Genomic DNA, 20,807 nt, shown 5'->3' with positions numbered 1-20,807 from the left:
CTTTATCGTATTTTGGTATTGTTTACATTGTACGTTTACGTTATATGAGGAAATTTAGTTTTCCAAAGAGATAAAGTATTTTAAGACTTTTAAATTGTAATCTTTTTGACTACCCGTCAAAACGATGTTTTGTCTAGTATAACATGTTTGAGAGGATTGTGCTTTCATTTAGTTCTTATTTGAAGGCCTTCTTAAAAGTATTTGGTCACGCACCTGCTCAAATTGTTTTGGGGATGTGGAAATACCATTTCATTTTGTTTGAAAATTCTAAATATAGCCTTTTACATCATTATATAATATATATATATATATATATATATATATATATATATATATATATATATATATATATACTAAGTTAGCTGTGTTCAAACAGTAGAGCACTGAATTGATAGACTAACTTTAAAGTTAAACACTCACATAAATGAATATAAATCGTGATAATCAACACTCATTTTGTTTTTGCAGTTGAAAATACATTTGGTGTAACTCTAGAACACAGCACAGCACTCACGTGGTTCTTCTGAAATCTTTCTGTAAAGTAGGATATTCTGGCATTTTCCGGATATCCTCCCAGTCTTTATCTAGGAATTACAAATATATCAAATTATATAATTACATTATATAATAGCACATGGTGACAATTAACAAGGCTAAGAGTCAAAATAAGCATTTGTTTTATTTTACTTACATTTAAAGTACCTGCATTGGTTACAACTGTAATTACACTGTTAACCTATAACCCTAACTGTATTCCAAAAAGCTATACCTAACATATTTCTAAGCATTAAAAAATCAATTACATGCTAAAATTGTATAGGATAATATACAAAGAACATTTCTTATGAGTCATTAATCATTCAAAACAAATCAAAAGAGAAACAGAAATGTGTGTGTGTATGGGGGGGGGGGGGGGGGGGGGGGTATGGGGTGGGGGTATATGAGTAAATGAGTAATTTAATAATCACGGATTTTGCTTAAAAATCAACAATAAAAGACTAGATCTGCTACGCTGCTGCAGCGGAACAACTTTCTTTTACTAAATGCTCAGACCATAAAATCAATGGATACTGCTTCTGCAAGAGAAAGGGAGAACCTCTCCCTTGGGTTGGGAGGCGGAGGGGTTGAATAAGATTTTGCATTGTGCGCAAAGTTAGTGTATTCGTTTGGATGTCTCGTGCTTATAAAGGGAAGTAATGGATACGTGAAATCCACTGGCTGTGGAAGTTTCATTGAAAGAACCAATCAGAACCATGGCTGAACTATTCATATATGCAAGTTATATATAAAACCTGCTGAAACTCAAATACATGTGAGAAGAGGGTCTACGCAAGCCCTCAAACAAACAAACTAATTTAGGGTTTGAGGAAAGAAAAGCCCGACACAAATCCGTCGAATATTTAAACTTAATGGAAATACAAGTGGCAAGTCAAGATCACTACTAAGATCATTTTTTATTTTTTTTATTTTGTAGAAATGTATAAAGTTGTTTGTTCCTAACCTAAAGAAATATAAATCTCTGCTCAGACACCAACAGGTTGTAATTTGACTATCATGCATTGTCTATTTTAACACTTTTCTGTGGGTATTGCAGCTCTCAAACTCACTGTATGCTTTTTGGCCAGAAACTGCCATGGCCTAATTATTCCAATTTAGATATATTAAACCGATCAGTTTAGATTCAAGTGGTGATGAAAAAGTGTTTTGATTTAATTAGAATGAAATCCAGTAAATTCACAGAGACTATAATACTGTAGTAAAGGTGAGTAAAGATGGGTATGCGATGAGTTAAGGGTCAGTCACCTGCTGGGAAGCCCATGACGCTGAAAATGCGATCTAACTGGTCATGATGGAAAGGATTGCTGGTTTTTATGTCCTCTTGTCGACAATGGAAGATTGGTTCTGACGTCAACAGCTCTGCAAAGATACACCCTATTGCCCAAATATCTAAAATGACACAGAATATTAAATATGGATTAGATAAGAATAGCGCAGCCTGAAATACACACAGTGCATAACTTACCAATTGCTTTGGTGTAGTGTCTTGCCCCGAGCAGTAGTTCGGGTGCCCGGTACCAGAATGTGACGACCACTGGGTCCAGATCAGCCAAAGGCTTCAGTGGAGAGTTAAATAGTCGAGCAAAACCCATATCAGCTATGACACACAAACACATTACCTTAATAAATATCGCAACTCTGATCACAGGCACTCAGCTATGCATTTAGTTTTTTATTTACAGAGGAAGAGAAGATAATCTGCTAATAATGACCAGCTGTTGTATGCATTTTAATCAAGGTAAAGGACTGTGTTATGGTCTCTGGACAGGTGATTTCAGGGGTAGTGATAGATATTGATAATGTGGTGTCATAACTGTATTATTAAAATAGTAAATTTACATTGAAAACATTCTAGGGATCATTTGATTAATATAAAATTTGAAAATGTTGCCATTTTCAAAATTTAATAGGATATAAAATTGTGTGAGAGATTAAATTATAAATTGTGCTGCTTAAGCGAAGTGGCTCCAATGCTCAAGCAAACATTGAAAGCCACAGATTAACCAAACACAAAAACAAATTCCACTGGTGATAAAAATAGCGGCCACAGCCTTTAACAGTCATCACCCAGAATAGTGCCTTATGTAAGACAATAGCTTCACATTTACCCAGACTGAACCTATAGCCAGCTTAAGCTCTCTAAAGCTTGACAATATCACCTAAAAAGAAAATAAAGTTGGCCAAAAAAGAAAAGATTCAACAGAATTACATAATATGTCCCCTTTTCCCCACATAATTTGCTACAAAACTCTAATTGAAGGCATTTTTCACTAAGACAGCCGAATATAGTCCTGATAATTATATTGCAATGATATGTAGCCAGTGCAGCTTTTTACCAATTTTGACTCTTCCTCGCTCTGGGCCCTCCCCCATTACCAGGATATTGGCAGGTTTCTGAAAAAGAAAGGTCACATATGACCAATAATTATATATCTGTTTCTCTGAGAATGTCATGTGAACTTGTGGTGCTACAGCAAAACATCCTCATCAAATTTATGAGCTAATTATTAATTCAACTTTGGGGTAATTCATATTTTTGCCTTGATCAAGTCATGACCTCTTAGCGGCTGTATATCTGTTCCCACCTGCGTGAGCATCACAACCATGACATCTATTTTGTTTATGGAAATGTTCTGTCTCACAGGGAAGCTGCAAGCCTGTAGAGGCAGGGGCTGAGCTATTTCTCTTCTAAATGACACACTTGTGGGAGAAGTCATCTTTATTAATATTTAAGTCAAAATTTCCATTTCACTGCTGATACTGAGCCTAAATTCTACAGGCCATGTTGAAGTGAATATACTTTCTATGCCGGATAGTTTTTTTTAACTGCATGAAACCTAAAAATGACTTTAAAATTCTAATAAAGCATACTATATTTCATAGATTCTCATAATAACATTTGTTATATTATTTTGTAGGATTAGTACTAGCAACACCAAACAGAACTGCAAAAATAATTAAATTTCCAAACGGCACAAAATTCTTTTTCTGTCATGTTTTCAAGAGATAACAAATTATTTCATGACACTGGTTTCTGTATGTTTGGTGCCACTAACACAGAAATGATATACTTTACCTTTAACTATAATCAAATTAAAACGTACGGACAGAGAGACACAGAGACGATATTGCATGTGGCTGTGGGTGACTGATTGTTGCATCAGTAATGGTGTCTTCTAGTTATTCCAAGACTCTTGAGTTTCTATGAGCCTTAATGAGGATATGTTGCTATGGGAACAGCAACCATAAGGTTTCTGTAATTCAATCAACACAACACTGCCATCTCAAAATTGCTGTTGTCATTCCCTTACCATTTATATTAAAGAAAATTGTGTCATCATTTACTTACCCTCAAGTTGTTCCAGTTTTCTTTCTTCTGTTGAACACAAAAGAAGATATTTCTAGATATACCCTAATCCTAACCCTATAGTGAGTACATCTAGTTACTTAATATCACTCAGTACTTAAATGTATATTTACAATGTAACAAAGACACTTTAAAATAATTGTAGTTATTCCTACTATGGAAGTCAATGGCTACCATCAACTCTTTGATTACCATTATTCTTGAAAATATCTTCTTTTATGTTCAACAGAAGAAAGAAACTCATACAGGTTTGGAACAACATAAGGGGGAGTAAATGATGACAAAAATGAAAATGAACTATTCCTTTTACATTAATAAAAATCATTGAATGCAGATTTCAGTCATGCTTGTGAAATCATTTATAAACCAATGTGTCAACATATCTAACAGATTATAAACCCTAAAAGGAAAACAGCCCTCAAATTAAGTAAAGTCAGTATGAAACGGCATAGACAAAAAATTTAGGGAGTCACACAAAAACAACACACACACACACACACACACACACACTATTTTTATTCTACCTTTATGACATTTTTGGAGCTTAAAACTTATAGGACCCACTTTATATTAAGTGTTTAAAGTACTATTTATTAATCATTTGATACAATTATTGTACTCATATCTGAAAAATAATGGCATGTAATTATTTTCTGTAACTGCATATAATTACACTGTTAAGCCTTCCCTTACACCTTAACCAACCCTTAAACCAAGCCATGTCCAAGCCAAGCCTTAAACCCACCAAACCTGTCCTAACCTTAACTGTATCCACCTCAATAGCAGCACAAGTGTTTTACAATACAACATCAACAAGTAAATGGTACCAAACAACTATACATTTTTTAGTTAAAGATATCTAATATAAAGTGGGTCCAACTTATGGCCCCCATTTTTATTGTATGGTGGGGAAATATTTTGAAATATTCAAATATTTTCTAAAAAAATCCTACAAGTTTGGAAGGACATGAGGTTGAGTAAATGATGACAGACATCACTGGAGTTTTGTATATAATAGTCTTATGCAAGTTTGAAGTTTCTACTAATTTCAAAAATACGATATCTGCCTCCATTAAAATAATTATTTACCCAATAATAAATATTGTGTCATTATTACTCACCTTCATGTAATCCATATGCTGTTGACCTTGACATATAGTTTATATGCAATATTGTTGTATGAAAAAGCATATGGATTTGGAATGAAAGTAAATTATAGTGTTGGGCATATACCGTTTCATACTGAAAAACGGTTTATATTTTTGTTATGATGTTAATTTTAAATATACCGCCATACCGATGTATTTAATTACACAACGTTCGGAACGAACGTTACGCTGCGCGACACTGTTTCAGATGGACCCTTTACAATGTTGCACTTCTAAGCAGCGACAGTGAGGCGAGGGTAAACAGCAGTGCTCTCGTGTTACGTTACAGGGAAGATGGACGCTGCAAAACTATTGCGTTATTTTCCTGTCAAATGTCGAGAGCGCATTATTGTAGCGCGAAAGTACATAAATATAATGCGCGAGCGCGAATCTCTCTGCTCGCGCGCGGAATATAATGTGCCGCGCTCTCCGATACACGCTGCTCTTGTTAGAATAGGTCTATTTTCTCTGGGCTCACTCAGAGAATCCTGCACTTAAAGGATTAGTTCACTTTTTAAAAAACTTTTGCTGATAATTTACTCACCCCCATGTCATCCAAGATGTCCATGTCTTTCTTTGTTCAGTCGAAAAGAAATTAAGGTTTTGATGAAAACTCGTTCATCAAAATGAACAAATATTTTTTCGAGTCATTTCGTTCATTCAACGAACAAAATTAACGAAATTACTCGAAAAAAGATTTGTTCATTTTGATGAGCGAGTTCGAACAGGAGAGTCACGAACGTGCATCACAGAACAGAGCAAGGCGAGCATTTGTGCTTATAAAACTTAAACTTTTTTATTTATTTTTGAAATGATAAGACCCTTATGCATCGTCTGGTGTCGTTTAAAGCCATTTGAAGCTGCACTGAAACTGTCATTTGGACCTTGGACCGTTTGGTACCCGGTGAAGTCCATTATATGGAGAAAAATCCTAGAATGTTTTCATCAAAAACCTTAATTTCTTTTCGACTGAAGAAAGAAAGACATGGACATCTTGGATGACATGGGGGCGAGTAAATTATCAGCAAAAGTTTTTTAAAAAGTGAACTAATCCTTTAAAACGTGTTCAGTGCAATCGCGAATCTCTCCTCTTCCCCAGCTAACAATTTTAGGTTATAAGAACGTTTTCATAACGTTCCCATTAAGTTATAAAAACGTTATTTCTGAATGTTCTAGGAACATTCAAAACGTCCAGTTTTTTAGACGTTGTATTAACGTTATCTCTTGGTTATAAGAACTTTATTCAAAACGTTATGAGAACGTTCAATTCTGCCGTTATATAAACGTTGTATTAACGTTCTTTCTTGGTTATAAGAACATCAATCAAATGTCATTAGAACGTTAAATTCTCCTGTTATATAAATGTTGTATTAACGTTATTTCCTGGTTATAAGAACGTTGTTAGAACGTTAAGAAATAACAATTTTAGGTTATACTGGGCGCTATTCTATTCTACAATATTCACTAATGACAGTAAGATAGACCATCCTAAGTCAATTTACTGCAGTAATTCCTCTCTCAACCAGTAGAAAATGCTTTGAACACCTGATTATGCATGAAAAACAAAAAAACGTAATAAACCGGAAAACCGGCATAATATTGTAAAACGTGATATACATTTTTGGTCAAAACGCCCAGCACTAGTAAATTAATAAATAATTTTCCTTTTTTTGGGGTGAACTATTCCTTTAACACTTGTTAACACTGTAAACTGCACAAATTGTGCCTGAGGACAGTAAAAAGAAACATATGCTTACAAAACACAAAAGCATTGAATATCCTGCTGCCAGATCACATTTATAATTCATGCTGACTCCAAGTCAGTTGTTGAGCAGTCTAACAAAGTCTATTTCTCTTATATACAATGGGTTAATGTCACAGAGTATGCTATTGATCCACACAAACCAGGGATTGATGGGATTACACAACAGCGGAGAGACAATCAGACAGCGACAACTTTCCATTGGATTCAATCCATATCAGTCACCATTAACAGCAGCTGAACATTACACAGATATATTAGTTTAGTGAAGATTGGAGGATCCAGGGATGGACTGAGTAAGTCAAATTCTGTTTCGGTGTCTATCACTGCAACAAAACCAGAAAAAAGAGCCTAATACAGTCAAAATACAACTTTACTTTCCTCTTTGACTGTAAAATATTTTCTTATGTAAAAGAATTTGCATAGATGGATGGAAAATGGGCAATGTTTTAAATAAGCCAAAACACCTTCCATAAATGTAGACATTTAGTATGTAGATTATGTTGATGTTTTCATCATTTTGTCAGACTTTATCAAATCCAGAGCATCTGTGCAGTGCATAATCCTGCCTGTATCTCATCAACTAATAGTAATAATAATAATAATAAGTTTTATTTATATAGCGCCTTTCCAGAGCTCAAGGACACTTTACAATAGACAAGCAACAGTAAGTCAGTGGACAAAGACAGCAGACAAAACAACAGGGTAGGTAGATGACAGTAGTACAGAAAAAAAAACAAAAAAAACCTACAACTTAGGAGTTATGACATTCAGAAAATAAGTGAGTTTTGAGCATGGATTTGAATTCAGAAATAGTGTTAATAGAACAGAGTGATCGGGGGAGAGAGTTCCACATTTTGGGCGCTACAACACTGAATGATCTGCCCCCCATCGAAACAAGGCGATGCCGAGGGACGACGAGAAGGCTAGAGTGAGTGACGGAGGTCCAGTAAAAATAATCTCAGTTTTGTCCATGTTAAGTTTTAGAAAATTTGAATGAAGCCAATCTTTTATTTCATGCACACAAGCAGAGATGTTTTCGGTTGTGATGGATAGAGTCGATGTACAGGTAGTATATAATTTAATGTCGTCAGCGTAAAAATGATAATTAAAACCATGACGGCGGAGGATCTGACCAAGAGGTATTATATAAATTATGAATAACAATGGCCCTATAACGGATCCATGGGGGACACCTTGCTTCAGGGGGACAGTAGATGAATGGAAATCCTGAACTGAAATGTAGAACTGTCTGTCAGAGAGATAAGAAGAAAACCAAGAAAGAGCAACACCAGAAATACCCACATGCGAAAGGCGAGAAATGAGTAGTTGATGGGAGACCGTATCAAAGGCAGAGCTGAGGTCGAGCAGTAGGAGCATAGACAGAGAACCAGAGTCACCAGAGAGAAGCAGATCATTGAGTACCTTAACTAGTGCAGTTTCAGTACTATGTAGAGGGTGAAAACCAGATTGAAGAGGATCGAAAACATTATTTTCGACTAGAAAAGAGGGGAGGCAACAGTACTTTCTAGTAATTTAGCTATGAAGGGTAGATTTGAAATAGGACGATAGTTAGATAATACTGAGGGATCAAGGTTGGGTTTTTTGATAACAGGGGTAACAGCAGCAGTGGCAGAGGGATTGAAGCAGAGGTAAGAGATGCATTGATGAAGTGAGAAATGCAGAGATAACTGAATGACAGAGTTTCAGAAGAGGAGTGGGAGCAGGGTCAAGACGACAAGATGAAGGGTTGGATTTCAAGATTAACTCAGAGACAGAAAAAGGAGTAGTCAGAGAAAAGTGAGGCAGGGACTGACCAGATTGGTTCGGCAGATAACTAATATTTGCAGCATCATTAGAGAGGCACTGGTTTACGGCATCTGTCTTTTCTAGTAGGTGGGACATGAATGAACTGCAGAGTTCATCAGAAGCTAGAGTAACATGAGTTGGAGGTTTGGTGAGTTTGTTTATTGTGTTAAATAATGCTTTTGGTCTGTTGCTTGATTTATGAATTGTGGCAGATACAAAACTAGAACGAGCCAAATTCAGGGCCAATTTGTAATGTTTGACATGATCAATAAAAGCTAAATGGTGAACTGTCAGGCCTGTTTTTCCGTAGTGACGCTCAAGCCGTCTACCAGTGGTCTTTAAGATACGGAGCTCAGGACTGTACCAAGGAGAAGAATGTGTGAAAGGGACACTTCTGGTCTTAACAGGAGCGTGCTTATCTAAGATATCAGAGATTATGGTGTGATAGGTAGATAATATCAGGGAGGGAGAAGAGATATCAAAGACATCAGATAGATTAGAAGAAGCAATGGAGGTACAAATTAATGCAGTATCGACAGCTTTGAGATTGCGGTAGGATATAACAGTTGTTGAACATTTCTTACGCATAGGCAAGCTGAAACTAAAATCAAGAAATTTATGATCAGAAATACCAGTGTCAGTAAAAGAGATGGTAGATATATTGGCTCTTGATGTACAGATCAGATCAAGGGTATGACCATGCGTATGAGTAGGAAAGTTTACATGCTGAGTAAGATTAAAACATTCAAAGATAGAAAGAAAATGATTGGAAGCAACTGTTGTAGAAGCAATGAAAACTGGTTGACACTTCTACTGAGGGAGATTTTACATATTTCTCTCTTCTGACTGCCGTAATTCATCTATAACACAATATAATTCTAAAATATTTTTAAAAAATATTTAACTAACAGTTAAATTTTCTAACTAATGAGTTTGTTGCATTAAAATATTACTGAAGTTCTGTGAACTCAATAACTGAAACAGAACTCACATTGAACGAGTTATAGAAAATTTCTAGCCCCCAGCATGGTAAATGGATAATAATTGTATAATTAACTAATTTAATAAATAATAATAATAAATTACAAATAAGTGATAATTTAATAATTATTGAAAAGGAGACGAGCAGAAACACAAGAACTACAATAGTAGTTCTTGTGTTTGTATATATGTATATCAAAGACACATGAAATAAAACAAGGTGTTCCACAAGGATCAATTCTTGGGCCTGTTTTACTTTCATTATATATGCTCCCCTTAGGCAACATAATTAAGGAATATGACATGAATTATCATCTTTATGCTGATGATATACAGTTATACATCTCAGTTGAGTTAGGAGATACTGTTGCATTAGAGAGGCTGGCTGATTGTCTGTCCAGTATCATAAAGTGGATGAACAAATTTTTTTTGAAATTGAACGAAGACAAAACTGAAATTCTTATTGTGGGCCCAAAACATGAGCGGGAGAGGATAGAGGCTGGATTGGGTCCCTTAGCCTTACAATCTAAGAAAAAAGCAAAGAGCCTAGGTGTCACTTTGGACTGCGATTTGAGTTTTAAATCTCATATTAATCAAGAGACAAAAACTTGTTTTTATCATCTGAGAAATATAGACAAGATTCGTCCTTTTTTATCCTTGGATGAAGCTAAGAAACTCATTCATATTTTTATTTTCTCTCATCTTGATTATAGCAATACTATGTAGACTGGCCTACCTAAGGGTTCTATAGCGAAGCTACAATTGATACAAAATGCAGCAGCCAGAGTACTAATGAAATTAAAAAGGAGAGAACATATTATACCGATTTTAATGGGAATTACATTGGTTACCAGTTCATCAAACGATCGATTTTAAGGTTATTTTATTTGTTTATAAAACTCAGCTCGATCTGGCACCTTTATACATTTCAGACTGTCTGTGAAGGTATGTTCCAAATTGTAGATTAAGATCCTCTAATAATAATAATGCTAATCTTCTGGCACATTATCCAGTTACTCGTAAAAGATCTGGTGGTGCTTCTTTTAGCCACTATGCTCCAAAAATTTGGAATTATTTACCAAATGAAGTGAAAGAGGCTACTAGTATTCATATTTTTAAAAGGCAGGTTAAAACTTATGTTTTTAAAGCTGCGTATCAGTACAACAATATTATGTGAAGTTGTGTACAAGTCTGTTATTTTATCTACTATTTATGTTTTTCTTTATATTGACATTGTGTGAATTTGTTTTTATGCTTGTAAAGCACCTTGCGTTGCATTCCATGTATGAAAAGTGCTATACAAATAAATGTTTATTATTATTATTATTATTTAGTCTTCTCACCACAGTCTTGGGTGAAATCAACTGAAGAGAAAAGAAGACATTCAATCGCTCAAGATCTCAGCAGAGGAGGATTTGACTTTCTGATTTGAGTTCCTATTGAGAATTAATAGAGGATGATGTTTTATTGAAGCGCGAGTCAAATAATGAAACACTGGAAGAAACTAGTTATTCAACCTGAACCTCCATCGCAAGGACAACTCGAGCAGGACGCTTCTCAGTGATACACTACTCAGTTTGAGGTAAATTATGAGAGGTTGCAACTGTAATTCCTCACCATCAGCATTAACAAGTGCATATCCATCAACAAACCGATTATTTTACTTGTACTTATTTATTTACAGAGAATTTTCTAATTTATTGCGGTGAACAAGTGGAAACTGTATCAATAACAGTGCATACATTAGCCGAGCTCTAGCGTGGATGACTGATGTAACATAAACGTTGGTAAAACAGATCTTGCTCCATGCTTAATCTTTACTCAAATTAGTGAGAACAACAGACAATCTGCATTAATGGACACAGTTTTAGGTAGGGTTGGGTACCGAAACACGATGCCAATAGGGAACCGGTTCCAACGCAAACGTTAGTAAACAGACCGAAGAAGAACGAACATTTTGGTGTCTGATTTCGGTGCCTGACTCTCTGCGTCATGAGGCGCACACACACAAGGTCTCTCGTTCTCTCCCTCTCCGCCGTGCGCGCACTATACGGTTTGGAGCACAGTCTGTTCTGTCTTGCATGCGCGCTCTTGCTCGCTCGCTCTAGATTACGGGAGATTTTAACTAATTTGCGGGCATCAGGAAGCCGTTATCAATATGCGGGAGACCCCCGGAACGTCTGGTGATAGCGAGGGGATTAATGAAGATGCCGAAGACAAAACGCTCCAAGGTTTGCCTGCATTTCACGTGTAAAATTACGCGTCAGAACGCCCTCTGGGTGTGCCGATTGTCTGACGCCCATATAGAATCACGCCAATCCATTGGCTGATGGCGCGGGCGCCGCCTCGACGCTCTTACGTCGTCATATTATATTAGCACGCGTATCATCTGCTCCTCAGATTTCTCTGCCGAAAAGGGAAGCTTGTCGGCAGCGAAAGGAGCTTGGCAGCGTCTCGTTCCCTATTCAGAGAACATAGGTTACACCAGTAACCAGAGATGTTCTCTTTCATAGGTTCACTCAATGCTGTGTAGCTAAGACGCAGTGGGAACAAAATACCAAACTCGCCAAGCTAAGTGCTGCCGTAACTAGTACAACAACCAGATAACTTACATGACTGGTTCAAGCAGACAAAACATGGGAACATGTAGCCATGTAGAGATTATATTACCCTTGTAGAAATCTCTATTAATCTCCAGTATTATTACATTGTTTGATACAATATTGTTTTATTTGATATTATGTAAATGTGAATTTTTATTTGATATTGGTTTATTTATTATTACCATATGTACCTTGTATTTATATTGTTTAAAGACTTAAGTTAATATTGTGTCCAGTTTGGCCCTGTAAATAAAAGGGTATTATTTTTTGACAAAGTGTCTGTGGTTTTGTTTTCTTAAGTACCGTTTCAAGAACCGTTTAAGCACCGGAACCGTTTAAAAAATACAGAGTAGGTACTGCTATCGGATAAACCCCAACCGATACCCAACCCAAGTTTTAGGTAATAGTGGGCCACAAATGATGAGCAGAAGTATTTCAGTAAGACAGAAATAATATAAGTTAGCCAGAAGCAGGAGACCTACACAATATAAAATCAAAACTAAGTATTTTGAACACCATCTTTCAAGAACAAACGGTTTGCGAATCCTGCATTGAACTCTGAGATTTGAGAAGTCGTTCTCAGTCGTTTGTCTGGACTCAAGGTTTCCAATGATATAAGACACTTGAGTCTACGATAGACGGTCTAGGAGTTAAGATAGGTTTTGTGTTGTTGTTCGCTGTAGCGCCCCCTATTGGCCAATCGGGCTCATACCCTGTGAGGTTCTCCCCAAATTCAGACCTACCACCTGGTCAGGTTTCAAGTCTCTCTAGGCCTTACGGTTTGGTCTGCGCGATCAGTTTTACAGCAGAATAATAATAATAATAAAAATCTTAACAATTACAATAGGTTTTCAGCACTTATATTACCCCTGATAAAGGGAACACAGCAAAAGTTTAGGATTATACTGCTGTGGTATTGTGGTAAAGGTGAATTTTAACCACTGATTCTTCACAGCGTCTTCTCGACATGATGCTATCCAGTATCTACAGGAATCAGCTGCAGTGTTTGAGGTTCAAGTCGACTCTTACTTTTGAAAGACAACTTTATATACGGTGCACTTCTAGATTTAAAACTTTGCAGGATGTTTTCATTCACTTAGAGTTTTGTTACACACTACATGAAAGGTCATTTTAAGTAAATATATTCTCTTTCAGCAAATGCAATAGTGTTATCAGAGAACACTTATGCATTGGCAAAGATAGAGATTTAAGATAAAGCAGATCAATTAAAGTTGTATGCATTTGTAACATTCAAATGAATGTAATAAGATGTGGTACTTAATAGAATTATGTTAAATACAGCTGTTGTGAAAAAGGTAATTGATGCTTTATCATTGCAGTGTAACATAAAGAGTGATCATCTTTCAAAGACTCTACATCTTTTGTTGTTAAATTGTTTAACTGGACATTGAGACAATTTAGCACTTATTATACAAACCTCAACAATGGTGACATCATTTTAATAAATGATAAAGCAGCATGACTCATTCATGCTGCAATGCATGCTGGGAGACATGGATGAGTTTTTTACCATATGCTGCCATGCAGCATTGCACTGCAGCATGAAGCCTGTCACCACTGTTGAGATTCATATGCTGATTGTTGAAGTTTCTGTCTAAATAATAGAACAGCCCAAAACCTTTAAAATATCACATCAAATGGCATGGCTAGACGTACACTGCTGTAGCATCACAATTCTGGTATAGAACGACACAACAAACTTATAATCAGTCATCTTATAAATTTGAATTATATTCAGTAAACCAGGCCACTTTATGATGATTTTGTCACCAGTAACATCATCAGATTTAATTTTTTCAAGGTCAACTACAGCAAACACTGATCCCCATAATGATGACTTCAAACTAAACAATTATAATAAAACATCAATATCTAAACTGCAGTTAATTTTCAATAAGAGCTTCTGTAGACATATGACAGAAAAAAAAGTCACTCTGGTTAGTAATAAGTGAAGCTGGTAATGCTGTTTGTGGAGTTATTTAATCCTCCTCTGAGAAGACTTATCTTTTATGTTCTTTTATGATTCTGTTTGTTAACAGCAGGAAAATCATCATTAATGCTCAATCATCACTTAATCACTCACTTAATTACTTAACTGCAACATATATTAAAGGTAGGGTATGCAGTTTGTTTTATAAACACTTTTTGTTATACTGGTTAAAACTCTCTCTTCACATCCTGATAGCAATCAATATAAACGGAGCAATTCCAATAGGGTCCTCTCACCATCGGTTCTCGGGCCCTAAATATAAGTGGTCTAAATATCAAAACATGTACATCTGTAGAAATTTTAGGACCACAATTTTTTGTCCCAATCATTGCATTTCCAAATCAATGAGCTTATGCTGTATTCACGCCATGTCATAATCATAATTACAAGGTGGCAACCAGGAGCTTTTCATGTCCTGAGACTTGGATTTATGTATTTATATGCCCCAACACTATCAACGAATAAAACAATATGCAGCAGTCCGTTGGGAAAAGTCAGAGCTCTGTAAGTTGTTTATGTCCATTATTATAGCAATGTTATGTGCTTTGAGATATAAGGTAGTTTAATGGTGTCTCTTGTGATGCTTTTGTTTGCTCCCTGCTGTACGAGTTCATGTGTTTTGGAGGAGGCGTGGCTTTGGAGACACTCTGAAGGGACAGTGGGATCTCATGCTTTCAAAGCATTTTTCAAGGGATCTCATTTTTTTCATTTAATCAAATAAATAAGCACAACAAATATTCATTTTACAATGAACATTTTAATAGGCCTTTAAAAAAGCAAAACACTCTCCATATTAGGATACATTGGCTTATTAAAGATCACACAAGACTGAACATAATGGCATGCTGTCAGTCAGTGCAGTTACATTGTTATGCCAGGTGGCGGCAATGGACTGTTTCTATGAGCGAGTCATCAAACCGTTCATTCAACTAATACGCTCAAGAACGCAGATTCATTCATGAATAAAAACAAGGTGTTTAAATTAACTTAACTCTGAGTGCCACTTTACAAGGCTCAACCGAAGTGCAATGTGTCATCTGGGTAATGCTGAAGCTTTATGAATTACTTCATAGAGACCAATGGGATTGATTCAATGCATTGACCAGTCCCTCCAGAAAAACACGATTATGCGATCGCTAATTCAATGCATAATCAGCCAAAGTCCGCATATTTATGCGGGGGACACATTTTTTCAAATACGCCGCACTTTCGCCGCATAAATTGCCGATTTCCGCACAAAATATACAGGGATTACATGATTTCATAATCCCCGCATTTTCGTTTAAAAAAAGTCACAAATATCTTAGCAGAAAGTTGAAAAATTTTGTGTTTACTTCACACAAAGAACGTTATGAAGTGACGTAATTACACGACGTGAACATCATCGAAAAGCTGTAAAACAGGAAGCACATTTTTTTTAAATTTATTTTTAATTTATTCATTTTAACAGAAGTTGTAGCATATTCCTTTTGTAAAGCTACAGAACTTGTTTGACTCAATGTTTTGTAAGTTTGAGCCATGTGATTATTAAGGTCTGTAATAAAACAAGATGAGAACTTAATATTCTCAGCACTTTCTGTGATGTATATGCTTGCTTATCATAGGAAGTAATAAGAAATCACTCTTTACATTAAGGTAGTAGCCTAGTGAGAACAGGGTGTTGGGAAATCACTTTTTTTTCTCTTTTTCATTAAACCACAGTTTTTGCAAGTTCCCGCAATTTTTGCAAGTTCCCGCAATTTCATTACATACAATTGCATAAATATCCCACATATTCCATCGCGTTCTTTTTGCAAGGTAAATAAATATAGCAGCGCAGTGTTGTTTGATATCTACCGCGGATGTAATGTCATTGAGCACTTTAGTGGTAGCTGTAACACAACCATACCCTGATCGGAAGCCAGACTGTGCCCCATAGATGATACCGTTAACATTAAGATGATTGTTTAGTTGTTTATTAACAAGTTTTTCCATAATTTTAGACACACAAGGCAAGACGGAGATTGGCCTGTAATTGTTCAAGTCAGCCTGATCACCGCCCTAATACAGAGAAAGCACAACCGTTTCTTTTCTTTTCCTTAACTTTGAAATATTTATGATAAAATGCATACTTTAAAAAAAGAAAGATTACATTTGAAATATTGTTAAAATTGTAATTGTTGTTGATTTACATGTGAACACTTTTTAATAAAATAGCAAAAAATATATTTACAAGGTAGATGTAAGCAACATCTTAATATGCCAATATAAGCCTTCTCATTAAATTATGTATTATTGTTTTTTTATTAGTGACACATTTGGGGAGAGGATATATTCCAAAACTTTCTGAAAATACAGCATGAGAATTAACTGCATGATTGCTAGAAATGCTTACCTTGGATATTATACAATTTGTATACATACAAAATTAGTCCTCACATTCTTTCTTGTGGCACCCAGTGACACACCTGTGTGAAAGGTTCATTATGCGGCTCATTATGGTCATTGTCATTGTCATGATCCACCACGCCCCCTCCGCATATTGCCTTTCCAAACAAAAAGTGTCTTACAAAATTTAAATCAATGTATTGTTTAATGTGAATGATTAGGCAGGATGATTTTCAGGTCATTTTGAAGCAAAAACTCTAGGCGACAAGTTAACATCCATTAGTCAAAAGTATTGTGGACACATATTTAGTATGTGTTTTGTGGACGTATTTCAGAAACTTTAATATTTTGTTTTTTCAAGAACCATGCATAAACAATATTCTCTCAAAAATACAAACATTTACATATATGTTGTTCACATATTATGGCAGCCCTGTTTGTGCCTAATAGAGTGTAATTACACCTTTGCAATTAATATGTTTATAAGCAACTGTGGCCTTATTTCAGAAACTTAAATTTTTTAATTTTTAAACTAATAATTCTTTAGTGTTTTTTTGTTTTTTCAATAACCATGCATAAACAATATTCTCTCAAAAATACAAACATCTACATACATGTTGCTCACATATTATGGCAGCCCTGTTTGTGCTAAATAGAGTGTAATTACAACTTTAACATTAATATGTTTATAAGCAACTGAAAAAAGCACAAATGGCAGGGCATGTCAAAACATCTCAAGGACCCCAAAAACACCTTAGACCCCAGAGGGTTAAACGACGAATAGATACTACGACAAAGATATCGATTCGCTTTCATCTTCTGACAACTGATGGCAAACTGATTGTTTCTGCACAAATATATGGCTTGGCCTGAAGAAGGACAGACGCAGGTAATTACACATCCTCAGTCTCCCTGTCGCTATCTGCTCTGTGTGTGTGTGTGTGTGTGTGCGTGAGCTGCCTGAGCCCCACCTCAAACACTGAGAACAGATGACAGAGGCAGCGAATCAGGTTCCTCCTTCAGCGAATCCTTAAGCGAATGTTCCTCCACACATATTTTCTTCAGAACATGACACATGCATGTGTAACGACTAAGTTTGATGTCATCAAATTGGATCAGTTCGTGAGAATGATCAAACTTAGTGACTACCGGTTGAGTCATAGAATGTGATTATCAGCCGATACCGATCTGCGGTTAACTACAAGTGGTCTGAGTTCATTTAAACAAAAACAAAAAATATTTATTCTAGCTTCATTCTTCTTCTTTTTTTATTAACACTTGAATCTGGGTAAAAAAGCAACCTTTTGCGCAAAAAGCAGAGAAAATTGCGTTTTTGGATCAGATTCAATACGATGATCAAAATATAGATGCAGTATTTCAAGTCCATCAATACCCCTAATGCTTGAACAGTCCTAACCACTTCCTGGGTCGACATTTCAATCTGTAACATTAGGCCATTTTGATTTTCATATGCATCTGCTTACATTTGAGATTGTAGGCTTCTGCTTCGTTTTGCCTGTGTTTTGATTTGGAGATTCTGTACTTGTTCAGAAGATGTGTATAGCAGTGAAAACACGGAAAGCCGTAAAAACTCTTCAATGGCAGGGAAGCTTTTTCTCACAAATGACGAGATAACTCTGTCAAACTCTGTGAAAACTGTCTATTGTAAGGGAGGCACAGGACGTCCTGAATATTTGAAAAATGTTGGCAACTGAACTTGACTTTCTACTCTACTGGGTGCCGCCCTTGTATTATTCTATGAAGAACATAAAATAATATATGACATCATGCATCTCCGGCTGCATTCACACTGTCAACCAATTCCAAGTGAATGTAAAAAAGCGGAACCAATTAAATCAGATACATGTTGAAAGATGGTATCTGTGTTTAGTACTCACCAGGTCTCTGTGCAGGACCCAGTTGGCATGCAGGTAATGGATGCCGTCTAAGATTTGGTAAAGCAGCGACTTCACCATTCCCCTCGGTAGTTGCATGGGCTTCTTGTTGGCCTTTGATGCTCGATGAAATTTTATGATGTGCTGCAACATAAGAACGGGTAAAAACTGAGTTTGAGACAGGCATGAGCTCATATATGATCACAAGAAATCTTTTTCCTCTAGTGTTTCTGCTGCCAAGGTCACACACAACCAATTCAAGATCAGTGATGTTTACCAGTAACACCTGCAAACTGTTCTCCTGTCCTCCTCCACCTCACATCTCTCTCATTACGGATGACTTTGCAACCTTTTTCACTGATCAGGTGACAACCATCAGTTCAGCAAATACGCAGATACAAGGCTATCACAGAGAGAGGATCACTTGCAGTGTCAAGCTCAAAATTCTCTTAAAATAACAAATAATTTTACCAGTTTACATAAAAACCAGTTTAACAAATACTATTGAAATGATATTAATGAATAGATAATTCATGATATTTGCATTCTATATATATATATATATATATATATATATATATATTTAAAACCTTTAAAGAATAACACATAAGCTGTTTGCATCAAATGTGTTTTTGTTTTTAAAAATGTGAGATCCCACATAATAGTGTGAAACAAAACTGCAAAACCGAAATGATGATAAATAAAAAAAGAAGCCAGGGTATCGAGATATGTTTTTAAAAGAGTAACTTTTTTTTCTGAATTGTCTCTTTTTTGTGGTATTTTTGCCTTCATTGGAGCTGGACTGTACGAGTGGAAGTGGAAGACAGGATCGGGAAAGGACCAGAAGCTCAGACACAGAAGGCACTCAAACTCTAAAGGGCAACTGCGCTACATGTCGAAGAACTGTTCATGGGGATATCAGCTCTGAGTGCGCAGAGGTCGTCTAGCTCATGTTTACATAGAAAAACAATGACACAGCAGTGCAGTGGATCACAAAAATGCTTTCTGTGTGGACTGGTGCTAAGATACGGTACACATACTATATTGAAGGTGTAACTAAAACGTTGTGTTGCTATGAGAGTTTTGGTAACTTGTTTTCTCCAAGATTTTGAATATTTTAGATATAAATTACTAGTAAAGTGTTCAGTAGCTTCCACAGCTAATTTGTCAAAGGATTATTTAAACCAAATATGAAAACTTCATTTACTCAATCTCATGTCTTTTGAAACCCATTTGACTTTCTTTCTTCTGTGGAACACAAAAAGAGTTTGTTATGGCAGAATGTCCAAGTTGCTCTCTTCCTAAAAATGAAAGTGAATGGCAATTACAGCTATTAAGCTACATTTTCAATGGAAAATGTTGTGTGAAAACCTGAAATAACTAAGCTTCAGTCAATTTCACGCAAAGTTATCGTATGAATTTAGATGACCTTGAATATAATTTACAAGTATGGACTTTGTGATGCTTTTTGAACCCCAGTCCCAATCCACTTACATTGCATGGAAGAGCACATCTCAGACATTCTGCTAAACATCTGCTGTTGTGTTTAGAAGAAAGAAGAAAAGAAAGAAAGTCATACAAAACTGAACCTAAGATGAAATGGGGAAAAAAAAGAAATAGAAATTGGTCCATAAGATAAAAACTAAAGTGTAACTATAAAGCATTGCTGAACCTAGTAATGTACATAGTAAAAAGGTATTAAAATACAAAACATTTGTATATGGTATATACTCACCCACAGGTCATGCTCAGCATAGTCAAACAGGAGCCAGACCTTGCGGTCACTGTGAGAAAGAAAAACTTTCTGCAGGGCGATGACATTTGGATGCTTCAGCTCTCTCAGTAACTGCAGACAGAGAAAACACGGTTTATTCACCTGTTTATTCTCCAAAGATCTTTGGCTTACACTTTATTTGAAGGTGTCCTTGTTACAGTGTAATTTTATGTTTTATTACTGTGTATTATTAATTCGCAACAAGTACGCAGTACATAATTAGGGTTAGGGTTTGGTTTAGTTGCTTGGAATTATGCATCATTTACTTATACATTTTTACTTATACATAATTTTACTTTACTTTCTATAGTTAAAGCAGCACTATGCAGTTTTTTTTAGTTTAACTGAACAGCTTCGGAGTAATTGGAATGGTTATATGACTCTTTTCGGGTTGAATGGTGGTCGTCTGGCCTTCTGCCTTCATCTTGTATTAGTTTAGTTTAAACTTTTAGTTTAGTAAAATCACTCTGTGTTTTTGTTTATTTTGTTGAATTGGAAGTCAAAAACAAAGTCTGATACAATATAATAATAA

The 20,807-nt window shown here is 35.8% G+C and overlaps 1 protein-coding gene across 7 annotated transcripts in view; it reads right to left on the bottom strand.

Moving 5' to 3' along the window:
• cdk19 (cyclin dependent kinase 19) overlaps nt 1–20,807 on the bottom strand; it is a 61,907-nt gene that overhangs the window by 18,128 nt on the left and 22,972 nt on the right. For 6 of the 7 annotated variants that reach the window (XR_013200025.1, XM_077220933.1, XM_077220930.1 and 3 more), the window contains exons 3-8: nt 20,237–20,347; nt 18,505–18,645; nt 2,895–2,952; nt 2,024–2,155; nt 1,804–1,947; nt 515–584 (exon numbers count right to left, since the gene is read on the bottom strand). Coding sequence is in view for 6 of the 7 variants with exons in the window: in XM_077220933.1 (XP_077077048.1) it covers nt 515–584; nt 1,804–1,947; nt 2,024–2,155; nt 2,895–2,952; nt 18,505–18,645; nt 20,237–20,347 (656 nt within the window). In the remaining variant the exon portion in view is untranslated. Of the gene's footprint in view, nt 1–514; nt 585–1,803; nt 1,948–2,023; nt 2,156–2,894; nt 2,953–18,504; nt 18,646–19,995; nt 20,039–20,236; nt 20,348–20,807 lie in introns of all 7 variants that reach the window. The other variant, XM_077220934.1, reaches the window with a different exon arrangement.

This window comes from Siphateles boraxobius, unplaced genomic scaffold (assembly GCF_051911475.1).
Source record: "Siphateles boraxobius isolate OS27281-9 unplaced genomic scaffold, OSU_SipBor_1 8, whole genome shotgun sequence".
NCBI lineage: Eukaryota > Metazoa > Chordata > Actinopteri > Cypriniformes > Leuciscidae > Siphateles > Siphateles boraxobius.
The sequence above is the reverse complement of the archived record's forward strand: the minus strand, read 5'-3'. Positions and strand labels throughout refer to the sequence as shown.